The following is a 26,366-nucleotide window of genomic DNA, read 5'->3' on the forward strand; positions in this document are numbered from 1 at the left end:
ATTGAATCTAGACACAATATTTATCCTCTCTCCACTCCCTGGTGCAGCATTTTTATTTTATTTTATTTTATTTTATTTTATTTTATTTTTCTTCGAGTAATAAGAAATGAAGAACTGGAAAAATCAAAAAGCTGCCTTTTGTCTTTCTGGCTTGTCACTGGGGTGCTGCTAACACTCACTGGAGACGGGAAATATTTTATAGCAAACTTCTAAACAGCAAACGGTTCTCACCAGAGTGCGTCGAACGTGCATGTTCTCACGGTGAAGGTGTTTTTGAAAGCGCCGAGATTTTAAACTTTGGGATCTTTGAATTTATAGTTGGCTTCAATCGGATTTCATTGCACAAGATTTATTCTAGAAGAGTAGGAATGTGGTTTTTTTTTTAACGAATAGCATTCATTTTTAACCCCGAAGCAAATGCTTTGTTTTTTATTATTTAAATAAAACCAGCGAAGGGAAATGGAACCAAAAAAAGTTTAATAAATACAGAATTCCTGACTGAGAATCTGCTTTCTAAGAAAAAAATATTATGCATAAGCTCACGTTTCATCTTCCAGTTTACACAGGAGAATACAAAGCACCAGTTTCTAGTTGCAGAAAAACCACACCATCGTTTTAACTTGCAGGAGGAGGTGAACAAATGTTCTTCAAGTCGAGAAGAAAACGTGTCACACATTTTTTTTAATTTTATAAAGACATTTATTGAATCTATGAAAATAATGTACAATAAATAATTTGCCATTTACTATTAAAGGATTTGAATAAATAGTCTACATCTAAAACTTAAAAAAGAGGAAGCAAAATTCCTCCGGGTTCTTTTTATTAATTATTATTTATTTTTCTTAAGAAATCTAAAAGTTTCGTTCGGATTCCTGAGAGAGTCACTTGGGGGATTTACAAATGTTTTCTCTGCAATTTTCTAATGTGTGTATGGGCGGCGGTGGCGGGGTGTGTGTGTGTGTGTGTGTGTGTTTCTTTTCAATAAATAAGAAAGAAAATAAAACTCTAATTAAATACCTGAATGCAGTAAACACAGAGGCTCCGTTTATATGCGACTATCGGAATAACAATTTCAAGGACGGGGCATGCCTATGACCTACCTTCCACATCAGAACGACTTTTACAGGGCAAAGGGAAATGGGGGGAGGGTAAGATGAGGGGTGACATGGCTCCAGGTTGCGGTGGCCTGTGGGGGCTGGGGTGTGCGAAAAGGGGCGATACAGCCGAGGCAGCGAGACCTGGGCGGAGAGGGAGGCGCGTTATTGGAAATTCAGATGCTGCAGGTCTATAGTGCACAGTGTGCTGGTAAAAAAGTCCAAGTCTTCCTCCGAGAAGTGGACCGGGCTCTGCAGGGAGCCCTGGAGGCTGGAATCCGACGCGAAGAGGCTCAGATCGGGCAGCAAAGGAGACTCCAGCCCCTCCGCCGAGGCGTTGTCCTCTCCGGCCGCCTGGTAGCCGGGGCTGGGCTGCGCAGCGCCGGGCGCGTCTTGGGCTTTGGTCTGGAACGGGCAGAAGGCCTCCTCCGCCTCGTCGCTGCATTCCTCCGGCTGGGGGTAGCCCAGGTCCCCGTCGGAGGGTTCGTGGTGCTGGGTCTGCCTCTTGTGCTTCATGCGGCGGTTCTGGAACCACACTTTGACCTGCCTCTCGGTCAGGTCCAGCAGGGCCGCGATTTCCACTCGCCGGGGGCGGCACAGGTATTTGTTGAAGTGGAACTCCTTCTCCAGCTCCAGGAGCTGGGTGTTGGTGTAGGCCGTGCGGAGCCGCCTGGAGCCGCCTGCGCCGCTCTCCGGGATCCCCTGGGGGTCTTCCGATCCGGCAGCGCGCACACAGAAGGGGAGGAGGGGAGAGAGAGAGAAGGTTGGAAGAACCACGGCCAGCTTCTCATTCCAGGTGCTAAAGGGGGGGCAGAATAAAGCTGCCCCAGGAGGGAACAGAATTTACCCCCTAACCCCAATCACCCTCATGCCCCCCCAATCCCGTGTAAGGGGGCCCCCTTGCAAATTTCTTGCCAACGGTCTAGAAACTCCAAACTTAGGGTGGCAGCCAGTTGACCCTCCCCCCCCCCCTCCGCCCCGAGAAACCACCAGGCAGCTGCTGAGGGTGGGGGTAGCATTTACAAAGAAAAAAAGAAAAAAGTCACACCCTCCCTCCTGACACGCGGGAAGGGTCTTGCCCTAGGGCCTGCAGGGGGGAAAACCCACCACCGGTGTTTTGGGGAAGATGAGCCGGTTTAAAAGGGCGGCGCATTATTTTGCTATCTATGGCCTCTCCCCCACCAGCACATGGATGCCGCAATGGCAGGCTCTGTGTCTTTCCCCCTCCTCAGACTCATACACAAAAGCATCAGCAATCCCCCCCCCAGACTGTAAAGGGGGGGGCATTTCTAGGATTGCGAGAATCGCCGGACAAAATGAGTCCTGGCGCGTTAGAATTTGGCTTCCAATTCCAACTGCAGCTGCTCAGGATTGTAGCTGATCCCCTCGGAAAGAGATGCAAAGCCAGCCCCGATGCTCCTTTGGATTTGCACTGGAGTGGGGAGGAGGGGGGCCACAATAAGGCTGCATGGGGCAGCGCTGGATTCTCTTGCGTAACACCGTCTAAGGGATGGATGGATGGATGGATGGATATGGAGGGTGGGGGCGAAATGATGCCAACATGTTTATTATTTGAACCCTCTCCGATCCCACTACACCTCCCCCCCCCCATGGCCACCCCCACTCCCCTGCTTTGTACAAACCTGCAGGAGATCCAGCCGCCGATCCCGGGAAGGAGGAAGAGGATGGCGAGGAAGAAGAGGAGGAGGAAACCGGGGTGGCTTTCTTGGCGGATTTCTTCTCTTTCATCCAGGGGAATTCTGCGGCCCCCGGGCCGAAGTGGACGGGGCGCTGGGGCGTCAGGCCATGAGCGTCTGGCTTTTGGATTCTCGGTCTCGCCTGGTCGCTGGAACACGGATGCAGGCTGAGGAGGCTCTGCTCCAAAGGAGGTGGAATTAATGTCGACTCCTTGATTGATGAAGTTTGAAATGTCTCCAGGACAGCGGGAAGAGACGTCAGGCACTCTGCGAGCGAAGGCTGGCTATTTATAAACCCGATCTCCCTCTCAAATTCAAAATTCATGGCTTTTCCAGGGCCCAGTGGAAAAGGGAGGGGAAGAGGAAGAGGAGGAGGGAGGAAATCTTAGGGCCCCAGGATTTTTTTTATGGTTATTGTTATTATGACGATTCGCAGGCTTTTTATAATTGGTATATTGCTGATAATACAGACGTATGGGAACCTTGCTCTATTAAACTGGGGACTGGAGCGAAATTGCAGCCAATTCCTGGTCAGCTGACCAGCCTGGACCAATGGCAGGCGGGGCCTGGTAGAAAACAGAAGGCGTTATTTTCTGGAGTAGATTAAAATAAAAATGGTCCTTAGGAAGCATCCTTTGCCCTTCTTGGAGAAGGACTCGGGCGCTGGCATTTGGCATATGTTTCTCTATCTGCTGCAAAAGCGGAGCTGCCTGTAAAGCAGGGAAGGGCGAGAGAGGTGGCATTTGCCTTTTTTAGCTTGTTCCCTGCCTGGGAATACAGTGGCTGGGTAGCACCTTCTGGGAGACAGGAGCAATTAAGAAGCCAACTCATTCATTTCTTTTTAAAAAAAAGTTTTGACAACGGGTTGAAATCAGGACTAGAAAAGAAGTTTCCCACGTTAAGGCAGTGGCTGCCCCTGTTAAGAGCCAGGAAAGGCTGAGTCTCCTCATAAAAAGGCCAACGGGGAGTGCAGATTTACCACCCTCTGGCAGTTGGGATATTTTTTAAAAGTTCACGTCAGTATAAAAGTTTCATAGAGGGGTTTCTCTTTTGGGCGGCGAGGTGTGCCGAAGAACAGCGTCGGTCCTTTGGAGCCATAAAGCAAGTCTTACAAGTGGACTGGAAACATCCTATCTTGTTAAATTACCTTTGGTAATCCATCCCGTTCCTAAGTGAGACTTAATGGATGCTTGAAACTTTGCTGCGGGTGAGGGAGGGCGGGGGGTTGTCTTAATGTCACCGATATCTGTGCAATCCGATTTATTTTCGTTAAAGAGCTCCACTTTGATAGTTTAAATATAATTGATTAAATTAAAAGTCGTTTCCCCAAAAAGATTTTTTTTCTTTTAAAACCAGCAGCTTCACAAAAAAAAAAAAAAAAAAAAAAAAAAAAAAAAGGAAGAAGAAGAAGAAAGGAGAGACACAGGGAGAGAGAAACCATCAATCTTTTGTTGGAAAGCCTTTTGACAGCTGGGCCTTGCCAACTTACCAAAGAAATTTGCCTTTTATTACAGTTATTGTGAGAGGAAATATTCGAAAACTTTAACCTAGAGAAGAGCAAAAACAGAAAGATTAGACAACGGGGAAAGCAGGCAATAATAATAAAGAATTCTGACACTTTAGAAGGTTTTTGGTTTGTTTGTTTAAACTCTATTTCCCCGCATCTTGTAGGAAAGAAGGGCTGGCAAACTGCAGTCATGCAGGCAGTAAAGCCTAGAAACTTTTGTCAGTTAAAACATCCGTGTGGGAGGTAGGCATTTAAAGAGAAACACATAAATCTACAGCCAAGCCGAAGGGCAGCGCAGCAAAAGGGAGAGGAAAATAAAACAGTGAGAAAATAGTTGTCTGCAACCCGGACTTGGATTTAAGTTTGGGAGAGCATTTTTCAAAAAAAAGTTCCTTTCTTTGATTAGATTTCCGCTGAGATCAGGAGAAAAGGTAAACCAACCAAAAAGCCCTGGCGAATCAGAACAGAGATTGAAATAAAAACAAATTTAAAATTGACTTTCTTTTAAACTTAGTTTTCATTCTAAAGCAGGGCCGTATTTTCTACTTCCTGGGAGACAGGTGATATGTTGAAATAACTTGGAAAGTGATTATGACTTGTTTCATTTCTTTTCCCCTTCCTTACTCACGTGAAGGTTACAGACATAAAACCTGTTGGGGGAATATTTTTGCTCCTTATTTCACGTGGGGTGATCAGATACTACATTTCTTTCCTACTTGAAGGGGGAAACTCTCTTCTTTCCTTCCTTCCTTCTACTCATTTTCTTTCTTTCTTTCTTTCTTGTTAAATAAAAATACCTCATATCGTATACTGAAAATTAAAGACAAATGCAAACTTTTTTAAAAGGCAAAAAAACAAGACTTCTTGCTTAACACAGCCATGTGCAAACTAAAACCGAGAACATGGGAGGCGACAGAGGAGGGGAAACAAAAGAGACAACATGAGTCTGAACCATGAAATGTGACCTGGGCGTCTTTCATTTTGATGCCGGATTCACTTTTACTTATTTTGAAACTCGCTCGCAGCATTCCGTGATAACAAATCGAACAATATGGCGTCCACTATTTCCGAGTCTGTTACATCACTCTGAAAATCATATTGGGGAGGGGAACCCCAAAGCTTGAATATTGGTATTTTGTATGATCCCAGTCAAAGCTTTAAAATTATGGCATCGCCGAATCTTAAATTGCTCCCTGCAGGTGCGTATATTTTTCAGTTACAGTCCTATGCAGAAAAAAAAAACCTAGTTCCTTCCTTCCTTGTTTATGTAGTTAATTATTTCTTATTGCACAAAGGCTCTAATGACTAACCTGCATTCCATGTTCTAAAAAGAAATCAGAGCTAAGAGGAACTGAAATATCATTGTTCGTTCGACCCTATGCACAAGGAGACTGTACATACAGGCACCACACAACGCTAATTAATACATTTCAGCCTTTGTTTCCCACTCCAAATGATTCAGCGCCTTTCCATCTTTTTTCAATAACAGCATCAGGATTTCAGTATCACGTTGGCTCTTCGGAGCTTTCCCCTTGGTTATTTTCTCCAGCCACACAAATGGGGCGTTTTGGGGATTGACAGACACTTTGTAACCACGTTCCAGCATCATAAAACTTTTATGGAACCACATCGCTTATAAAGTGAGTTTCCTTAAGGCTCTGGAGCATATAAGACCAATTACCCAGACAGCATTATCTTATATTTGCTTTTGCTGCTGCACATCACATCTCCCCCCTCTCTTTTCCCTTTCCCTAGCAGTTTAACCCTAGCCCAGCACCTCTCTGCCAGCACTTTTATTCTTTTGCTTCTTCAAGGGATTTAATTTCCCTTCAGTATTAAAATTCCTCTTTGCCTTTTTGTGATTAATCATTTTCCTTTGTTTTCATTTTAGGCCCAATGGCTGTGTAGGACGGATGACACGTGATCTCTTCTCTTTGTAACCAAAAAGGGGATGGCGAACTTTAGTCTGTTTGGGAGAATGTTAAACGGGCTTCCAAAGGGAGAGCGGGTGGGGTGAGGGAAACAGAGAGTAGCTATTAACTTTTTAATTAAATATTATAGTCTAGGAACGTGCCAGTGGTTTACAACCTGCTCTGTAAAACAAATAGGATTATAACCTGAGGGGTGCGCCGTGGAGGGAGCACTATAGATAGCCATCTATCTGTTTTTATTCTCTGGCATATTTAAGCTTCTGTTTTGACTACTTTGACTTTTATTTGAGTTTTGCTTTTAGATCCGACTACCAGGACAAGATCAAAATTGATAACAGAAAGTTTATTCAAGAATTGCTCAACAGACAACCCTTAAGCAAGGAAATAAAATAACTACTATAGGAACAAAGAAAGCTCTCCAAAGATGAGGGGTGATGTGGGAGGGGGGATTAGCTATAGTTCTTCTAATTCAGGACTACACAATTACAGTCTGGTTCTGCTCTCATGCCTCCAGTAGAACTAATTACATTATTCATAAGTACGAGGGTAACATAAAACTACTGGTCTTTCTAAATTACAATAACTAAAATAAGCTTGTTGTACAATGACAAGAAAACACAATGTCCTTTATAACAAGTAAATACTAAAAAAGTACAATTTGATTCTTTTTTCTCATATAAATACATAATGGGGGGATAAATAATACAAAAAAGGAAAATATTTTAAAACTGGCTATAACCAATAAATATATATGAATGTTCTCCAGAACACACAGCTTTTTGAAAGACGTCACAGTTGAGTTGGAAGAACGCCCTTCAAAGTTGTTTTATACCCATTCAATGTAAACTCTAAGTGCAAGAAAGATGTCCAAACAAGAAAGCATTAGCAAACACCGAAAGTCCATTCACTGCTGCTTCTTTTGGTAGGACACACCGTTTGTTCAAAAATACCCTGTTTTCACGTTAAGTCAAGAGAGAAGGAGGAACAAAATGTAGGAATTCTCTTAAATTGCTTTTGTTTTGTTTGTTTGTTTGTTTAGTAGTGAACGCTAAAAACAAAAACAGTGTAATCCAATGGAGACTCCACTTCCTAAGAGGCAAAGGTTTAAAATATCCAGACCTGTCAACTTTCTCTTCCTCTCTTTGGCCACTTCATAAAATAACATAAATCAACTTTGTTGCAGAAATGTATTTCCAGAACCTTTGCAACTATTCATCCTACTTGAGGAGCGGGTGAAGAGGAGGCGGAAGAGAGGTTCTGTTCCCAAATGTTGGCAGATCCGTATATTTTTAGCTAACGGGGTGAAGGGGGTGGGGAGAATTACTCAGCAAAAAAAAAGATGTTCTTCATGTCAAGAGTTAGACTACAAGGGAAAAGGTGAGATTATGGGGGGGGGGGGGTTGAAGGGTATAGTTTTCTAGGAATCTGTTTAGATTTTTTTTTTTAATCTGTTGCTGTTCATCCAATTGAATAGATTTGATGGGTCGACAGTCTGCTGTCATTATCGATGTTCGAGGGACCTTTGCAATTATTTGTACTTTCTTTCAGCAGATCCGGTTGTTTTGGTTTTGTGTTTTGCTCGTTTTCCATAAAACTACCCCATTTTTCTCCCCCCCCCCAAAAAAAAACCCCATCTGTGTTAAAGCATCAGAAGGTAGATCTATCTCTCCATAGATCGATAGATTGGATTAGATTTAAGAACTGCACCTTGCAAATAAATAGGATTCATCATCAGACAGTGTACCTGGCTGGCTTACTACACCCAGGAAAAGCCAGAAATTTCCACAAGACAGGCCACCAGAAACAAAGATGGGATGGGCGCAACACAAACCTTTCTGAACCAAACCCCACCCCACCCCACGTCAGAGCCTCCACCAGTGCGTCTGCCCCCCACCCACCCTGCCCCCACCCCTCTATCACAGGTGGGTGAGTTTGGGCGCCTCTTGGATTCTACCCTGAGAAGAGGCGTGGTGCGAGGAAAGATCCGTATAGGTGGGATGGGTCTCGCAGGGTCCATGGTGCTGGCCGGCGGGCATCTGGGGCGCTGCGTTGTAGTCCATGCTGCCAGACTGGTGGTGGGGGATGTGGTTGAGGCCGTACAGGGAGGGCCCCGAGGCAGGCATAGAATCCACATAGCTGCCTCCCACGTACACCGGGCTGGTGGGCGTCCCATAAGTGCTGCCATTGGCCTGTAACACGTGGGGGTCGTACTCGGGCGCCGTGCTGCCGTACTTCTGCGGGGCGGGGCAGCCCTTGATGGGGTTTTGGTAGTTAGTGGACATGGCATAGGCATTCTGGTGGGGCTTATTGAAGGAAGGCGGCGAAGGCGCCTCGTAGTTACTAGGCATGGGGTGCAAGGCGTTGAGGAACCCGGCGGAGCTCTGCATGGGCTGGGGCGGGCTGCCCGCCGGCGAGGGCCCCCCCGACGACGACCCCATGCCTTTGGACTTCTGGTCCTTCTTGTACTTCATCCGCCGGTTCTGGAACCAGATCTTGATCTGCCTTTCGCTGAGGTTGAGCAAATTGGCCATCTCCACCCGGCGGGGCCTGCAAAGGTAGCGGTTGAAGTGGAATTCCTTCTCCAGCTCCACCAGCTGCGCGCTGGTGTAGGCCGTGCGGGCGCGTTTGGAGGCAGAAGACCCCGGAGGGCTCCTCTCGCCGCCGCAGCTTTCTGCCGGCCCGGAATGAAATAAAAGATAATTACTGACATGCAGAAATTGAATGCGGCCGCTTCCTAATAAATCCTGGAACAAGGCACCTTCCACCCCCCCCCCCCAATCCTCCCCGTTACCCGGCACTCCATAATCATGTCATTTATTAAGAGTTCTGTTCTCCAAAGCTGCCCCGGCTTTATGAAAATTGGATCATGTCATGCAGAAAAGGGTTCCAGGGCCATTTATTTAGGAGTCGATTATTTCCAACAGATCATGCTGAGACAATACACTTTGGCAAGGGGGGGCAGGGTTTTGAAAAAAAAAAAGCAAGCAAATTAATATAAACACTGGTGCCAGCAATGTGTTTTCATGAGAGACTCTTTTAGGCTCCCAGGCCATAGGTATATTGTGTTTTGTGCAGATGTGGGGGTGTATTTAACAGGTCTGGTAAGACACACATATTTACACACCGGATAGGTGTGCCTTTATTTTACATGCATATAGACAATTGCACTAAAAAGAATGTATGTGCATATATGTAACACAAATACTATACCAAGAGATACATATTTAATCAGCAGACTAGTGTATAGCTGTATATGTATGTGTAACTGTATTTGATTGTGTGTGTGTAATTGTGTGTATAAACAATCATATACAGTTGTACATACAGACACATAAAGCGCTGTACACAAGCCTGTTTATTACATATGTGTCGCTTTCGGTACGGGGGACGAGATAGCTCAGTGTTTTGAGCATTGCCCTGCTAAACCAGGGTTATGAGTTCAATCCTTGTGGAGGCCATTTAGGAATCTGGGGCAAATCTGTCAGGGATGCTACTTGGTCCTGCTGGGAAAACAGGGGATTGGATGTAATGACCTTTCAAGGTCCCTTCCACTTCTAGGAGATAAGTATATCTCCATTCATATATAGTATTTATGTTATATATGCACATATGTTTCATTAGTGCAACTGTCTATATGCACGTAAAATGAAGGTGCACAGACACACATATTGGTGCAATTGTATGATATTCCTTTTTTCTATCTAGCTATTGAGCGACAAATAAATGGTTATGTCTGAATTTCTTGACTATTGATTAAAATAGGCTGCAGTCGTTGTGCACAGCTGTTAGTAACTACATGCCTTCAATGCTTCAGCCACCTTCAGCCAGGTACAATTCACGTGCTGCCTTTCGCAACACTGTGATGGCACTGAGAAGAAATGCAGGCCTACATCAACTGTGCACCGCTCGGTCTTCCTAGCGGTCCAGATCCGCCAGGCTTTGTTCAAGCCACACTCCCTGGGAAGGGGTCGCTTGCCTACAGACTGAATAGGCTGCGCACTCCAACCATAGTAGCATGTTCAAGGCCTGCATTTCTCCACCTTCGGACAAGAGTATTCAGGCTGCTGGCTTCGCTGGTCGGGGAAGGGGAGGGTTACAGACGCAGAGCGCGATACCTGTGCTCGGGGAGCTGGTTTTCTGCTTGGAGTTTTGTCTCGATTCTTTCATCCAAGGGAAAATCTGTTTGGCGAGAGTCGCGTTGGAGCTGAGATTTGATTTGCTGGGGGCAGGTTTGCTGCTCCCTGACTGGCTATTGCTGTTGCTGTTGGCGACAGAGTTTGGGGGTGGCGAGACAGGTGCGGCTTGCTGATGCTCGCGGGGCAAACTGGGACGCATGCAGCTTCCATTTAGGTCTTTACTCTTGGCATGGGGGGCAGTGTTGCCAAGAGACTGGAGGGAGCAGGCGGACCTCTGGTAGTCATTCTCCACGTGAGAAGGCTGGAAGGGCTGTTGAGGGCCCTCATAGCCAAACCCATTAGCGCCCTGGTAGGAGTAGCCTCCAAACAACGTCGAACTGTCGTAGTATGTTGTTTTCTGCATCTCTGGGCTTCCCCGCGAATATTTTCACCGACTACCGGGGTCTTAAAACCCTGATGGAAGAACATTGGCCCCCCCAAGGTCACGTGACAGTCCGTTTCCAGTTGTCTCTTGGAAGCTGACCTGAAAGGTTAGAAGAAACACACAATACTAGTGGCCTGGCTATGAATCCATCTTAGGTCGTGAAAAGCGCATGACATGAATAGGGTCCTACAGAACAGGGCTAGCAGATGCTTTGAACAGATTTGCCCTGGGTTCCTCCTCCCGAGGCCCGTGAACTATTTTAAAGTGTATTTTTTAAAGTCAGTATGGGTTTTTTTTTTCTCCCCAGCATTGTACCGTGCATGCTTAAATCTGTCTAAACTCAGGTGATTTCACAGGCATGCGGACATATAAACACACACACATTAATACACGAATAAAAACACAGAATGGATCACTGCTGACTACAAACCTGAACCGATTATAACTCCTGCCTTTTTACCCGCACTACCCTCCAGCTCATGCAATAAATAGTGCCCAGGAATTAAAAAAAAAAAAAAGCACGTTTTTTTTATATGCGCCCAGAAACGAAAGATTGGAGGATCAGACACTATTAAGTTATGCTGCTTTCTTGTAGGACTGCTTCACCTAACGTGTGATTTGAAACCAGAAATAATCTCTGTATTTTATCCTTTTGACTCGTGTAGTTTGATTTGCTGCTTTCACAGGGAACACACGTTGTCTTTGCAATTCTGGAGCAAACACTTGAAAGAAATATTGGGACATCCATTTAAAAAGAAGTGTTTCCTTTGGTCTATTTGTTGCATTTTTGAACCACGGACAGATTGTATTTAGGAAAGATTCCCTTTTCACTCCTCACCCCCATTTCTTAAAAATCTTGAATCTGGAACTGCCGTTGAAAAAGATTTGCTTCCCAACCCAGATTCATTGTGGTTTGGTTTGGTTTTTAGAAAACAATTTTCTCGCCAGGCCATTTGGTTTTAGTTTTCTATCCCTTCGACTTTTCATTATCCTCCCCCCTCCTCCCTTCCGCCCCTTCTGTTTTGGTTTCCTTTCTTATCCAAGCCCCAAAAGTTCCACAAAAACCGGAAAAACCAGCCTCTTTTTCCCCAAAGCATGAACTTTCTCTACCTGGGATGGGGGAACCCCAAGAAGAATAGACACTGATCAAAACATAATTTGGTGTCTGGGAGATTAACCGAGCAGCAAACTTATTTTAAAAACCTTGTGGGTGTTCCCCATTGCTTCTCTCATTTTGTTTTGATGTTTATATCTATTTTTAATTTTAATTTTATCAGGACTATTTTCACTTTTTAAAAAAAATAAACAGCATTGAAAAAAGCCGGGTGCGATATTTTAAAATACAAATGCTGTTAACACAATGTACGGATGTACTGTAAATAACACTTCAATTTTCTTCCCTCTCCCGACTTTTTGTGTGTTTGTGGTTATGTCAAACGAGCCCTCACTGCGCTTCAAACACCACAGTCGGAGCCAATACACACATGTAAAATTGATTTAGCTTTTATACACGAATTCAGCCCTTCCTCCATTCCCAAATCGGCGTGAGAGCTTCCTCGGAGCTTATGTTCTTTCTTTCTTTATTTTGTCGACAAAGGAGGCTGGAATAATTTTTCTGGGAATTATTGCAGGAGGGGATCTTGTTTGATTTCCTCCGGGCGATAAATATTAAAAAGTAGGTTCCTCTCCGCGAGCTGAAGAGCTGTGAATTAATTAACAAGCAGCAGTACATTTATTATGAATAGGGTGGCTGAAATTGACTAGGCGTGCAAAAAGGTGGAAATCTCTATAAGGCCTTCCTGGGGTTTTTTTTACACGGCTTTCCTTGGGGGGAAAAAATCTTCCCCCTCCCCTCTCTCTCTTTTAAACTGCCTGGGAGGCGTACCAAAAGCAGGTAAAAAGAACGGTGGTGATTTTAAATAAATACAATACATCTACCGCCTTCCCCACCTAAAATCGAAGCTAGCTGGGAGCGTCCAAGGAAAAAATTTGCTTTTGGAGCTCATCTCTCAACGCGTCACAAATGCCGGTCATTTATCTTCCCGAAGACGGCCGGAATCCTAATTATTTACTCCAAGGAATTGTGTGGTTTTTTTTTTAAATCTCAGGCAGAATAATAAATATTAGATTATATAGTGTTCCAATTAACTAGCGGAGGCTCAACTCGGATACGGTTCCCAGTCTTCCAAGTTTCGCGTGGGGGAGCGATGGCAGCATTAAAGACTGCCTGGGAACTTTTACTGCGGAAGATTTAGAGGCGATTCACAAAAAACCAACAACAACAACAGCTGAAATATGCAGAGGAAGAAGGGGAAAGGATCTAAGTCGGAAGGCCTCTGGGAAGGACGGGTGAGTGGACGGGACGAGATCTACGCCTTTTATTTCCCTGTAAAGCGATTCCCTCCATGTTGGAAATCCTAAATTCAGAACCTGACTCTGTTTAGGAAGAAGAGCCGCTCTTTCCGCCCCTCCCCCGCCGGAGGGATATTTCACAGACCACGCAAAAGAAAGAATCAACCCGGGGTTTTTTTTTCGGTCAAAATAAGAAATCTATCGACACGTCCCTTAACAATAGCCTGGCTCAGAGAGGCACCTCAAATTCCAGAGACTGCCTCGCGAGGACTCTGTCTGGGAAATAAGAAACACATTCCTAAAATTTCCCTCCCCCCGCCCGCCGCCGCCGATTATCAACCCCAAGCAGCACCCCCCCAGTTGAAAAGCAGGGGGGAAAAGCAAGGCCCCCTCGCTTGGAGGCTGCGAAACAGTCGCTGCGTGGAAGGAAGCTTAAAGCTTGTGAACTCTTCTTGAACCGAGATTGGAGTCATATGGTCATAAATCATTGGGACACATACACTCCGCCATTCACAAAGTGATAGCCTATTTGAGTTCGGCTTACCTTAGTCTCTGACGAGCAAAGTACAGGCAGACATGATCTATTTTCACATCCAGCACCAAAGCAATCAATAAGCCAGCAATGCCACCCCTCTTCCTTGTGGAAAAAAAAATTAAAGGAATATACAGATAGAGAGAGAAGAGTGTGTGTGTGTGGAAAAAAAAGAGAAATCCAGCAATAAACCCAAAGGAGGGGGGGTTCCAGCCAGTAAAGCGTTCGTTTCGGCTGCTCAAAATCTCTCTCTCTCTCTCTCTCTCTCACTCACTCTCTCCGTTTGGGGGGGGGAACCCCCAGAGCAAGATGCTTTACAGCTTCCTCGATGGGTAAGGAAGCTAGGGGAGCTTTCACTGGACAGATCCTAAGGTTCTTGCTGCCCTACAGACTGATACGCCCTGCTCGCTGCTAACAATGGCTACGGGCGACGGGGAAAGGAGGGAAGGAGGGAAAAAAAAGAAAGAAAGAAAGAAATCCTTCTCGCGACCCCTTTCCCTGGGCACGGCCGGGCGAGGATTCAAAACAACAATAATAATAATAATCGTTCTAATAAGGCTCCGGGAGAGGGGGGGAGGGGAAAATAGAGCTAGGATTTTTTTTTTTTTTTTTAGAGAAATAAATAAATAAATAAATGGAAAAGATTTGCTTTGGAGCGCCGGGCAAAGCCAACAGCCTTTCCAAACAGCGTCACTAGTGAAAAATTATGCTAATTGCAGACGTGGTGGACCGAGGCCTAGACGGAAAGATAGCAAAGCTCCCCTTCGGTTCACGTGTTTAACAATTTGGTGTCAATTTATGCTAATAAACCCTTCCCACGTCGCCCTACCCTTCCCTTCCCCCCACACCCCGTCTCAGGGAGAATTCTCCTTGTCTCTCCCGGCCACTGGCTCTACCTCCGAAGAGTCCCTAAAATGGAATAATTAGGAAAAACACTTCTTAGGGGTGGGGCCAAGGAGGGTATCACCCGCTAGATGGGAAACTGGTTTTTTTAAGAGAGAGGAGACGGGTGGGGGCAAGGGAGGGGGGAGTGAGTCCGTGGTGTGGCTTCAACCCAAAGCCTACAGCTGGGGGGGGGGGACTTTAATATTAAGTCTGCGTGTCAAAAGTTCTGTGAGCGATGGTTACCTTTCCTCCCCCACCGCACCTCCTGTAGCCGGGCAGTGGAGAGGAGGGTGGGATCTGCACTTCTAAAGGGGCAGGGAGTAAAATCGCAGGGGGGAGGCGAAGTCGGGTAGGTGTTGAACAATAAAGGTGGGGAGGGGGGTTGTGAATAGGAAGATGCGCCCAGACGCTGCTGTTCTCACTAGGTATGCTTCCTGGAGCAGGCACAATTGCCGCTCCAAGCCGGAACTTTCCCCAGCTGCTTTCGGGCGAAGGTGCAAGATTGCAAAGGGGGTGGTGGGAGGAAAAATGTAGCTGTCTGCACTTTCCCCCCCTCCGCTGGTTTTGTTCCAGTTTGCACTGGTGTGCTCGCCTTTCATTCGCGCCCCCGGCGCCTCTGGGTGAAGTGCTGAATAGGGAATTTCAAGCTGGCCACGAAAGCTGCTTGCACCCCGCTCGGAAGGGGGGACCCGTTTGCGCTGCTGGCAGCACCTTTGGAGAAGGGCCCATGGCGAAGGGAGCCAAATCCAGAGTTCGCCCCAACTTACTTTCGGGATGGGTCTGGTGGAAAGGACGGTCCAGGTGCCGGCTGCTAAGGGGCAAAGTGTTCCCACCTCTTGTTCTAACAGCAGTTTTCAGACCTGAGTTGTGAGCTGGATCCTCAGCGTCTCATTTTTCACTGTGAGATTCCCCTCCCCCCTTCTCTATCTGACTTTTTAAGACCTACTTGGACATACGTCTTCAGCCAGAGAAGAGAGCCTATTTTGGAACACCCGCCTTGCAGCGCGGCATGGAGAAGTCACCAATAGTATTTATGGATTATTCTTTTTAAAAACCCCTCCTAGAAAAAACAAATACTCGGTAGATTTTCGCAGATGGGATCTCCAATGATTAATAATCGAGTATCTAGAATATCAGACCAGAGTCTGCCCGGGGCTCTGCAAAGAACTTTTCTGAAGTACCAACTTTGTGTTCTTTTTTAAATGACTGGAGAACTTTTTTAAAAAAAAATCATGCCAAGATGTATTTCTATACACTGAGTGTCTAGTAAGTAGATATTAGGTTTAATATCGCCTTGCATTTCTGCTTATACGTTTTGTTGCCGTTTGGGGGAAGGGGGTTAAACTTCACAAGTTCAGCACCGAATTTTGCAGTCCTGGTCCTTTTAGACTTCCCTTCAAAAGGAAACCAGAAAATATTCTCCATTTACAATGTCCACCCAAAATTATAACCAGAAATGACCAAATGTAAAGACAAGCCAGTAGCAAATCGAAAATACTTCACAGAAAAGGTAAGGCACAAAATCGTCATTATAAATCTGGTGAAAGGCAAACAACTTGTCTCTCATTTAAAAAATGAATGGTTTCCAGTTCTAAGAGTTTTATTTTATTTTATTTTATTATGACCAGGGGCATCACGTTTAAGAACACTCACCAATTCTCAGTTGTCTGGCCCAGCACAAATGAAGCAGCGCAGCAGTTTGAGAAAGAAAGAGAACTGTAAAATAGAAAATTGACAAAACTTCCATCATAAAGATATGGGGAAACCAACTTATTACACGTTGATTCCCGTATCTATGGGGGAATCGTTTTTAATGGACAAAAATTAAATAGATACTTTAAAAAAATCCACTGCTCCATCTGAGGCATTTTCTCAATAACGTAACCAAAGAAGACCTTTCATAAGCGTTTTTAGCATGTTTCAAAAGTTGTTTCACACACCCACACACACCATCAAGATGAAGGATTGGTATCATGCAGACTTGCAAATAAGCATTTATAATTGGACTCATATATATGGCTCTCTAACATTTGGATAGCATTAGAATATTGGAAACCCTCTTCGAAGGAAATTGATCAGCTTTGCATCCGAATAGTTTGCAGCTGAAATGATCTGCAGTGAAATGTAAACATATTTCTCCTGTTGGTGAATTCTGGTTTGAAACAAATAATAAAAAACGCTGGTTTGCAATCCACCTTTTACCTCTTTTTGTAGTTTTGAGTTACAGGCTGCTGGTCATTCCGGGTTAAGTGCGTTTTAAAAAATGAAATGTATCGAGTTAATTAGGGAAGGCTTGTCGATTTCACTGGGAGACAACAAAAGCTTAAATATCTCCAGCTCTTTTCCTAGGGAGTCAATTTGCCCACTCTCCTGCACGAGCCCCATAAAAAGTAGCTGCTTTATGTGACGTGTAGCTAACATTTACCCAAAAGTTATTCGATGAAAGGATTAACGATCCCAGTTTAAACCTTTTTAAAACTACACGGAGATTTCTCCCTGGAACCCCGACGCGATTGGATTGGGAGACAAAGCGGAGGGGGGGGGGGACTCATTTAAAGTTATTTTCGTTTTGGGAACCCTTCCCTCGCTGTAATAATCCTGTTTCCGTTCTGTCTGTGGATGTTATGAATCTCAAATCAAACGTTCTTCACCCTTCTTGTGACAACATTCCTGGAACACAAATCACACGCGGCCTGCCTCCTCTCTGGTCTGCGGCCTATGGCAATAATTTATGACGAGGATGACTATTATTACACATACACGCACCCACTTTAATACACAACATTGGCTATAGCCCATTGACATCACAGCCTTACCAGGTTCACTTGGGTTTTTAATTCCCTCTGTAGATTATAAATAAAGATAAAGCAAACCCCACCACCCTTTATGTGCTATGCACCCAGCGCACCAAATATGTCTCTGTAAAAGTCCCACCCACATGAGGAGCTGGGAAAGAAGGAGGAGTGGAGAGGGGGAACGGAACAAAAGGAGTTGGGGAGAGGAGGAAAACAGCATTTATTGGGAGTGAATAGCAAAAGCAGGGGAAATAGAAACAAAATAAATAAAGGCTCCGAGAAAGATTTTCAGTGAAGCCCGCCAAAGGCAGCCAAGGTTTTGGCTACACGTTGAAGGATCCGTATTAAATGAAAACCTCCACTCCTCCCCGCTTTACCTCGCTGCTAACAATAGGCTCATGTATTATGTATCATTATTAAAAGATATTCGTGGTGAATTATGGGTATTCTCAAATGAAGCACTATAATCTTAATAGGAACATTTATCTTTCTAGGAAGGTAGGTAGGTAGGTAGGCTAGATAGATAGATAGATGAGGTGTACGGGGCTAGATAGATAAATAGATAGATATAGATAGAATGGCAGAGAGATCGACCGGGCAAGATTCTCCTTCCGTTTCCTTTTATTTACTTTGTAATAGGATTTCAATAGGCAAATTATGGAGGCCTTTCCACCACCCACTACCTCTCATAAGAAGATGAGGGGTGCGAATGCTAAGGTCGAAGAGGGAAGGATGAGGCAGACTCGAAAAAATCTCTCTCTCTCTCTCTTTCTCAATCTCTCTCTCTCCACAGAAGCCAACTCCGGATAAGAAATCAAAATGAAACCGAGTGTGCGGTGTCTTTGAGAGATTAGCTCTCTTTCTCCTCGTGACCTTTGCTTACAAGAGTAATAACTCACCGGGTTAATGATCAATCAACGGAAGTGCTTTGGAATTGCCTCCTAAATACCAAACAACCACAAAACCCGGGCTCCCACTATTCCTGGCTGGATGGGGGGCGAGGGGGAGAGGGAGGTTCCCAACCCCCTGAGGTCCTCTCCTCTTCTGTACATTCTTGCTCGCCAAAAATGTTCAGGCCATACATTTTGCTACAGTGTCATTTTGGTTTCTTTCGGAGTGGGGGAGGGGCAACGGCACCGGAGTGCTGTAAATAGCTATTTAGGAAGCCAGGGACCAGAGAGTCCGAAGAACTGTCCCCTCACCCACTCCCCTCCTTCTAAATGCCAAAATAATGACTTGAATTATACGCTCACGTGACTGGTAAACGTCAACCTTTTACCAGTTTCATACAGAATTGTTCAACGACCCCTCCCTCCTCCCCCTCATGGTTCCCCCTTTCCAAAGACTTCTCTGAACTTAAATAAGAGTTACCAAGAGCAGTCCCTCTACCCCCCTGCCCGAGTTAGTCCCCTCAGATGTGGTGTGTTGATTTTTTTTCAGTCCTCCGAGCAGAAGGAGGAAAAAACATAGGTGCGAAGTGTTTGCCACAACCACACACTTCCAGAGTCTCAGCTCCGACCCAAAAGCCAGAAGAGGTGGAAGGAACTAGGGAACTAGAGGGGAAAAAGAAGGAAGGAAGGAAGGAAGGAAGGAAAGAGAGAGGGGAGGGAGGAAAGAGAGAGGGAAGGGAGAGAGGGAGGAAATGAAGGAAGGAAGGAAGGAAAGAGAGAGGGAAGGGAGAGAGGGAGGAAATGAAGGAAGGAAGGAAGGAAGGAAGGAAGGAAGGAAGGAAGGAAAGAGAGAAGGAAGGGAGGGAGAAAAGAAAGGAAGGAAGGAAGGAAGGAAAGAGAGAGGGAAGGGAGAGAGGGAGGAAATGAAGGAAGGAAGGAAGGAAGGAAAGAGAGAGGGAAGGGAGAGAGGGAGGAAATGAAGGAAGGAAGGAAGGAAAGAGAGAAGGAAGGGAGGGAGAAAAGAAAGGAAGGAAGGAAGGAAAGAGAGAGGGAAGGGAGAGAGGGAGGAAATGAAGGAAGGAAGGAAGGAAGGAAGGAAGGGAGGGAGGGAATGGCTAAAGGAGTATGATTTCTGCACTCCAAGCTCCGAAGACCTCGCCTTTCAATCTGCTGCTGCTAACCTGCTTCTGCGCTTGACTCCAGAGAGACCCTGCGGGCTGGCGTGGCTGCGGGAGCAGGTAACCGCCCACGCGGCCTCTTGCCCCCAGTGGATTTACAATTAAAACCTGGACTGAGGCCGCGGCGGGCTCCCAGGCGCGGGTTCGACATGGGCTGCCCCTATGAGCTCCGGCTCCCCGGATTTCACGGCCCTTTAAAACAATCTGGAGAGAAAATGAGGATTCTCCCCCCCCCCCCCCCCGCCTTTAAAGGATTCCTGGATCGCACCCCAGAGCGACTGACTTGGCAGTTTCTGCTACAAGAGGAAGCCCAATTCGGTTACTTTACAGTTCTGGTCCTTTGACTTAAACAGGGTGATGTGGGGCGAGGAGGGACGCAGAACGGCTCTGTTTTACCTGCCTTAATTTGATGTCACATGCGGAGACGTAACCATTTCCGAGGGAGGAATGTCAGAGAGAGAGGAAAAAAGAGGGGAGGGTTTTGTGCAGGAGTTACATTTCTGGGACTCTCCGTGTTCGTGCAGCCTATTGTCTAACTAGATACAAGGAGAATATTTTCTCCTTTTGCGATGTCATGGTATAATTCATTTATTGTATCCTACAAATACACTAGATCAAACACACCGACCTACGGAGCACTCTATAGATGTTGCGTAGTTGGATACGATGAGAATATATTCGCATTCTGCATACTCATTACATAGTGGTTTTATGACATACCACACATACATTAGCTGAGCACACATCGTATGCACATAGCATGTAGATGTGTACAGTCACATGCACGTATTAATGTACATGCATAACGGAGCATGGCCAGTGAGCCATACAGATCACGGGTGGGACTAAAATACTGTGATACTGTGTTTAGGGTCTTTGGCCTGTCATACTCATCAACATATCAAAAGGCTAGCCTCCATAGCAGTCTTTTCGTTCACTAGTTAATTTTTAATTCGAAGGGAAAGACTTCGGGACAGAACTGTTTCACACGGTTCCAATGTCCTTCTCGTAGAGGGTACTTAGATGGAACTCGGCACTTAAGCTCGTGGTCTGGTGTTTAAATCTGTTCCTGCTAATGCCTGCTTAGCAGTGAAATGAATCCAAACACTTGAAAGGTGGAATGCAACAATAGCATTATCGTGGCTGTTTAACACAAATGTAGTGCCACTAGATCATACTATAATATCTGTGCCTCTCTCTCTCTCTTTCACACACACACACACACACACACACACACACACACACACACACACACACACACACACACCATGCTTTAAGTAAGACTCTCTGAAGAAACACACTTGTCTTCAACCATCCAGCAAGAATCATCCGATCCCTATTTCTGTGATTAAAAATTGCCGAGTTGCCTAATTAAGATTTGATCCTTACAAAGGCAAGAAAAATAAGATTCCCCCAAATTTGTGAAGAGTCTGGCGAGAGGAATGAGACTCAAATCAAGAGTCTCAAATCTCTATCCTTATCTATATCTCTATCTATTTATCCTCATACACACCCATCTATCTATCTATCTATCTATCTATCTATCTATCTATCTATCTATCTATCTATCTATCTATATTCCAACTAAAGGAAGAGCTGGAATCTCAAAAAACCGTCCATTAATATTAATTTACTTCAATGAAAACTTTGGCTCTTCATGAAGTTGATGATTTATGATAAAATCAATTAAATTACGGTCATTTAGAGCTTTGTGGCTTCTCCTCAGATTTTATTCGCCAGCACACCAAGAAGCGCTTGGTTAAAAAAGGAATTTCAAGTTTAGCTGGAGGCGAGTAAAGATAAATCTGGAGCGGAGGAAATTTAATGCAAAGCAATTTTCAGGGGAAAAAAAAGCAGACGCTTGTGCAGCTCTCTGGCAATATACCCTAGCTTGCCCCAGGAAATATTAGACATTGAATCTAAACTTTTCCGGGTTTACAATGTACGGGGGCATTTTTATAGCTAACAAATTGTCCCAGGAACCGAGTTATTATCAGAGTACAAAGGGATGCTAACAAAAACCAGCCAAACTGAACAGAGATCACATTTTTTAAAAATAAATGAATCTGAAATGTAATTAAATTTGTCTTTCTCTCTTCCACATAAGCTTCGTTTTGTTGCAACTCCCTCGTAAAATAAACATCGGACCTTAACAAAGAGACCAATTCTTCGGACTCCGACCCTCAGAGTGAACAATGAAACAGCACTTGTAAATATTCTGTCATATATTCCAAAGAGAATCGTTTTCTTTTCAGGCCCCTCCTTTTAAAATTGGGTTTCGTGGAGAAATTACATTTTAAAAAAATAAATCGTTAGGGTGGATTTTTCGAAAACCCCAAACAGATCTGAAACTCCTCTAGTGGTTTTAACTAGTGGCATTCCAAAGAGACCACTGTTCTTACACAAAATGTTGAAGGATCTTATACTTACCCATCCCACCAAAATAAATGGGTCCGCTGACGGGAAAAACAAGTATACTAGCCAGATGTTTGTTAATCACATCTGGCAAATCAGAGCAGAATTTGATGGGGGTGGGGGGAAGAATCCACTCTCAGCATAGTCGAACTTTTAGAAGACTTGGGCTTCCAGGAAAAGTCTTATAATTACGAGTTGCTCCAAGTAAACAAAACTTCGGTGGGCCATAAATCACGCTCACATGCATTCATCAGTTTAACACCCCGCTTTTCCAAAGCAGCGTTTGTAGTTTGTTTCAAACGGCGGAGAGGTGCTAATGCTTTAACAAATGTGTCCCAGGGAAACCTAGCTGGGAACCAAGCACTTTAAAGAAAATTTCTGTATCTCGTCTAGGTATGAAACACGGAGTGGGTTTCTTTTTTTGCGGGGGGGGGGGGGGCGACAAGGTTGTGTCTTTATCTTCCCTGGCTCTGTTTCGGAGAGATCCGTCTTAATTTGATATAGGGAAAGGCAGCTATAGTTCGCGTTGACCAATGGAGGGGTCTCTAGCTTGTCAAAGCTTTGGGAGCAATTAATGATATCTCAGAGCGCTGGAATTCACAGAGTACGAGAAGGCAAAGTTGCAACAATTTCTCCCCCCCTCCCCGCCCCCCTTACCTGTGTTCGTTCTCCACCAAGGACTTCAAGGAAGAAGGAGAGAAGGGGCGGTGAGGGGCGGCTGCTGCAACGGAAGCAAGCAAATTAAAGAATAGAAAAGAAACTCCTCGATGGGACCCCAGTGGATTTTGCTTTGCCGGGAGGATTTCTCTCCCTCCCTACTCGCGGCTCCCCCACCCGCTCCCAGCCCCCAAAGATACTTTGATTTTTGGACTCACTCCTTTCGAGCTGGACTGCCCGGGCGGAAGAAAAGCGCGGAAACCTCCCGAAAGCGCGTTCTGCCGGGCCCCGATTCTGCTGCACGCCCCTTTCCAGAAGGCGCAGAGATACTGGGAGAGGGGGGTCTTGTCCTTACCCCCCCCCCAGAGGAGGGGGGGAATCCCTGACACCTCTCTGAAAAAAGCGATTTCCCTTTATAAAGATTTAAAATGTTGCAAGAGGGGCCTAGCGCGGAGGGACAAGAGGCGCGGGATAGCCGCGCACCAAATGGAGTCTGGGTTTGGAGGCCACGAGGCACTGGCCGGCCTTCAATGTCAAGATTCAAAATTGGTTCCATATGTCTCATTACAAAAAAAAAAAAGTTAAGCCCCTACACTGCGCGTTTAAAAAAAATAGAGATGTGTGATTGCGGGTCTTTTAACTGCTGGTGAGTGGCACTTAGCCTGTCAGGCGCTTGAGTTTGAGCACAGAGGTAAGAGCTTGAGAAGTAGCAGGACGCACTCTGGTGTAGGGTTTAAACTGGCCTGAAACGGAACAAAAATGTATCTGCGCGGGGGAGAGGTTTTCAGCAGCCTGGGCTCTGGCCCGCTGAAAGGGGGGGATGGGAGGAGGAATTCGCCTTACCGAGTGTCTTGTGTTTGGGTTTCACCATGTAGGTTCTGACCCCGCTATCACTGGAATAGGTCCCCGCAACCCAATGGGAAGCCATCCACCAGCAACGAGTCAGTGGGAAGCGAGGAGAGCGGGGTGGCTTTCGAGAGAGGACAAGCGTTGCCCGTTAAAATGTCCTGGCACAGCTGGCCACTTGACTGTCTGCAGAAACGGCTGTCTGGGAGCTGGCAGCCGCTGCCCATGTGCGTGTGCCAGCCAGAGCCCTGAGCTCTGGCTTTTTGTGTGTTTGCTTTGCTTTCTCTCCCGATCCCTACATGCTTCCGCCAACAAGGGCTGATGGCCTGTGTATTGGATTTAACCAATATAGAGAGATATATTCTCGGTGATCGAGTAACAATTCTTTATGTAAGCCCTCTCTCCCTTCCAAAGGGACTGCCCGGGCGGAAGAAAAGCGCGGAAACCTCCCGAAAACGCGCTCTGCCGGGCCCCGATTCTGCTGCACGCCCCTTTCCAGAAGGCGCAGAGACACGGGGGGGGGGGTCTGGTTTTAAACCCCCTTCAGCTTTAAACCAAAAGGAACCGAATCCTTCTGATGTGCGGTGCTACTGTCCTGAACTAGCACCTGATCTGGTGAATCGCAGCCAAGTGTGGAAATGTGGTTCTTAGCTCCCCCCCCAATAAACAAAAACAGATAACCCACCCCACCGACCCCCACCCCTGGCACTTCAAAGGACACCACCATTATTCCTACCTTTTGCCTCTTGAACAGAAAGCAAAGGGCTCTTTCCCTTTTGTCTTTGTGCCAAATAAATCTCGTTCCCAGCCCTTTTTGAACAGAAATGTATTAGCAGGAGTGAGATGTGATCACCCGTAGTTTTTAAGGCCTGTATAGTATATACTTATTTCAGAAGTTAATTTTTTTCTGCGTCTTTCTTTCTTTCTTTCTTTCTTTCTTTCTTTCTTTCTTTCTTTCTTTCTTTCTTTCTTTCTTTCTTTCTTTCTTTCTTTCTTTCTTTCTTTCTTTCTTTCTTTCTTTCTTTCTTTCTTTCTTTCTTAAAAGAAGTCATTCGATTTGGCTAGGCTACCCCCTAATAGCTACCAATTATTTGAACAAGCAATGGTCATCTTGTATTTACAATTCCTGGGCTGTAATATCAAATCCCTTTGAAAAGCCCCTTTGTTTTTTAAACGATCGGTCGGAATAAACGTATTGCCCACGAATATTTCTTGAATCTTACTTATTGTAAAACAGAAATTGGGTAGCTAGATTGGACAGCGTTTAAGAAATAAGAGTGGTACTACTGTATATTGGAAATGCATTGTTCATATATTGAGATTCCCATCTATTGAATGGACAGGCTTATGTATTGACTGGAGGTATAGTAACCCATTCTGTATTAGCTAATGGTCTCCTTATATAGCACTTCCAAAGTGGTCTATCTTTCCATAGTTCTTTGATCTTACATAACACTTTCTTGCAGCCGTCAATACATTATGAACTAAGGTGCCGCTGGATTTATATTTTCCACTTTAACAGCTTCCTCTTCTGAAAGGAATGGTGAGTGTTTCTACAAGGGAGGGTGGGTGTGATGGCAGAAAAGGGCCTTCTTGATCAGGTCCATATTAATTCTTAATGTTGGTAGATCAAACTTTTCTGAAACGGGGCAGGCAAGAACAGCGTCTCGCAAAGAAATGAACGAAGCCGACCTGTCTTAATGACAAGAACAATATCTCCTCGAGTATTTTTGAATATTATTCATATCCCTTGTAACTACAACACAAGGAAGAATATTCTACCTCTGCTTTCTGGTGTACTCAGTTTAACCGAGTTAATAAAAGCAATATAGCAACAACAAAAATGAACGATCTGCCCATTGTTTTACTCTGTAGGAGAGAAGTCATCAGCAAAGTTATTATTATAGTGCCTGATCGATAAACAAACCAATAATGAGCCCAAATGGGAATATGGGTGGGTGAGTGAATGAGGTAGGTAGGGCAGGGAGTTAGAAGGGACATGAGTGAGTAAGAGGGGGGTTCGCTGTTATTGTTTGACTGGCCGAAGGGAACAATGAAACCTCCTTTGGCTAGCCAAATGCAAGCCCTTTTCCATTGTGTTACGTCACCGGTAGCTATCAGAAGGAACGAGAGAGAAAACCCCAGAGCCGGTTCCTAGGAGATGGTTCCAGGTAGAATGAATCCGGCCTGGGTCAATATCAAGGGGTGCAGATTTCTGGGAGAAGGGAGAAAGTCAGAAGGAAGGAGCCAGATGAAACGTGCTCCCTGGTTACTTAAACAGCTTCTTGAAGGGGAGGGAACCCCATGATGTTGACTTTAAGCGGAGAGGCGAGTAAGATCTGCAGATCTAAGCAGGCTTATCTGAAGCAAAAAAAAAATTTTTTTTTTTGCATCAGATATATCATAATTCTCAGCTACCTCCCTTTTCCATAGACACCAGATAGCAGGCAAAGCACAAACGTCGTGTGGTCTGAAATGGGAACCCCCCCCCCCAACCACACACACCTTCAATCAAAAGGCTATAGAGAGCTATAGATACAGATATCTATCAGCAAGGGATCCGGAGAGCCTATGATGGCAGGTGAATAGGAAAATGGGCTTCAGTCTTTGCCACCAGGTCCGATTCAAAATCCTACAGCCACCTAAGTTCTCCCAGAACCGAGTAACACCCTCCCCTCCCCCGTTATTGATTTATTCCCCTGTTAATGCGCCTAATACACCTCTGCCTGGCGCACTGTATGGCGAATTAATGACAGCAAAGGAGTCGTAATAATAATGATAATGAGAGCGAAATTAATAATTCCGCTCCTTCCAACTTGGTAACTACAGGAGCCTTTCTCAGCGGGCTAATCTTTCATGCTCAGAATCTCAAACCTAGAAAACAAGTGGTCAAAATCAATTTGAAGCCAACGATTTAAATTAATATATGCTTGACAGAGAGTGATGCTACATTGCTGGCTTGCTCGCCATCCCTGGATCTCCCTTAATATTTAATGAAAGCCGGCGAGTTGCTCTAATTCTGCTACA

The 26,366-nt window shown here is 45.2% G+C and overlaps 4 protein-coding genes across 5 annotated transcripts in view; all 4 read right to left on the reverse strand.

Moving 5' to 3' along the window:
• Positions 1-577: 577 nt before the first annotated feature.
• Positions 578-4,167, reverse strand: HOXB2 (homeobox B2). The gene is made up of 2 exons (XM_075911275.1): positions 2,738-4,167; positions 578-1,804 (listed from the first exon to the last, which is right to left on the reverse strand). Exons 1-2 carry the CDS (start codon positions 3,114-3,116, stop codon positions 1,260-1,262), a joined length of 924 nt encoding a protein of 307 aa, XP_075767390.1. The 5' UTR covers positions 3,117-4,167; the 3' UTR covers positions 578-1,259.
• Positions 4,168-6,551: 2,384 nt separating this feature from the next.
• Positions 6,552-10,768, reverse strand: HOXB3 (homeobox B3). Its single transcript, XM_075911274.1, has 2 exons — positions 10,345-10,768; positions 6,552-8,900 (listed from the first exon to the last, which is right to left on the reverse strand). Exons 1-2 carry the CDS (start codon positions 10,766-10,768, stop codon positions 8,146-8,148), a joined length of 1,179 nt encoding a protein of 392 aa, XP_075767389.1. The 3' UTR covers positions 6,552-8,145.
• Positions 10,769-10,779: 11 nt separating this feature from the next.
• The window catches only part of HOXB5 (homeobox B5), a 44,455-nt gene continuing 28,868 nt past the window's right edge, over positions 10,780-26,366 (reverse strand). The window contains exons 4-6 of the mRNA XM_075911276.1: positions 22,494-22,557; positions 16,212-16,274; positions 10,780-15,618 (exon numbers count right to left, since the gene is read on the reverse strand). The gene's annotated coding sequence lies outside the window, so the exon portion shown is untranslated. The remainder of the gene's footprint in view (positions 15,619-16,211; positions 16,275-22,493; positions 22,558-26,366) is intronic.
• HOXB4 (homeobox B4) overlaps positions 10,780-26,366 on the reverse strand; it is a 29,147-nt gene continuing 13,560 nt past the window's right edge. For both annotated transcript variants that reach the window (XM_075911278.1, XM_075911277.1), the window contains 3 exons: positions 22,494-22,557; positions 16,212-16,274; positions 10,780-15,618 (listed from right to left, as the gene is read on the reverse strand). The gene's annotated coding sequence lies outside the window, so the exon portion shown is untranslated. The remainder of the gene's footprint in view (positions 15,619-16,211; positions 16,275-22,493; positions 22,558-26,366) is intronic.

Source organism: Pelodiscus sinensis, chromosome 29, assembly GCF_049634645.1.
Source record: "Pelodiscus sinensis isolate JC-2024 chromosome 29, ASM4963464v1, whole genome shotgun sequence".
In the NCBI taxonomy this organism is placed as follows: Eukaryota; Metazoa; Chordata; order Testudines; family Trionychidae; genus Pelodiscus; species Pelodiscus sinensis.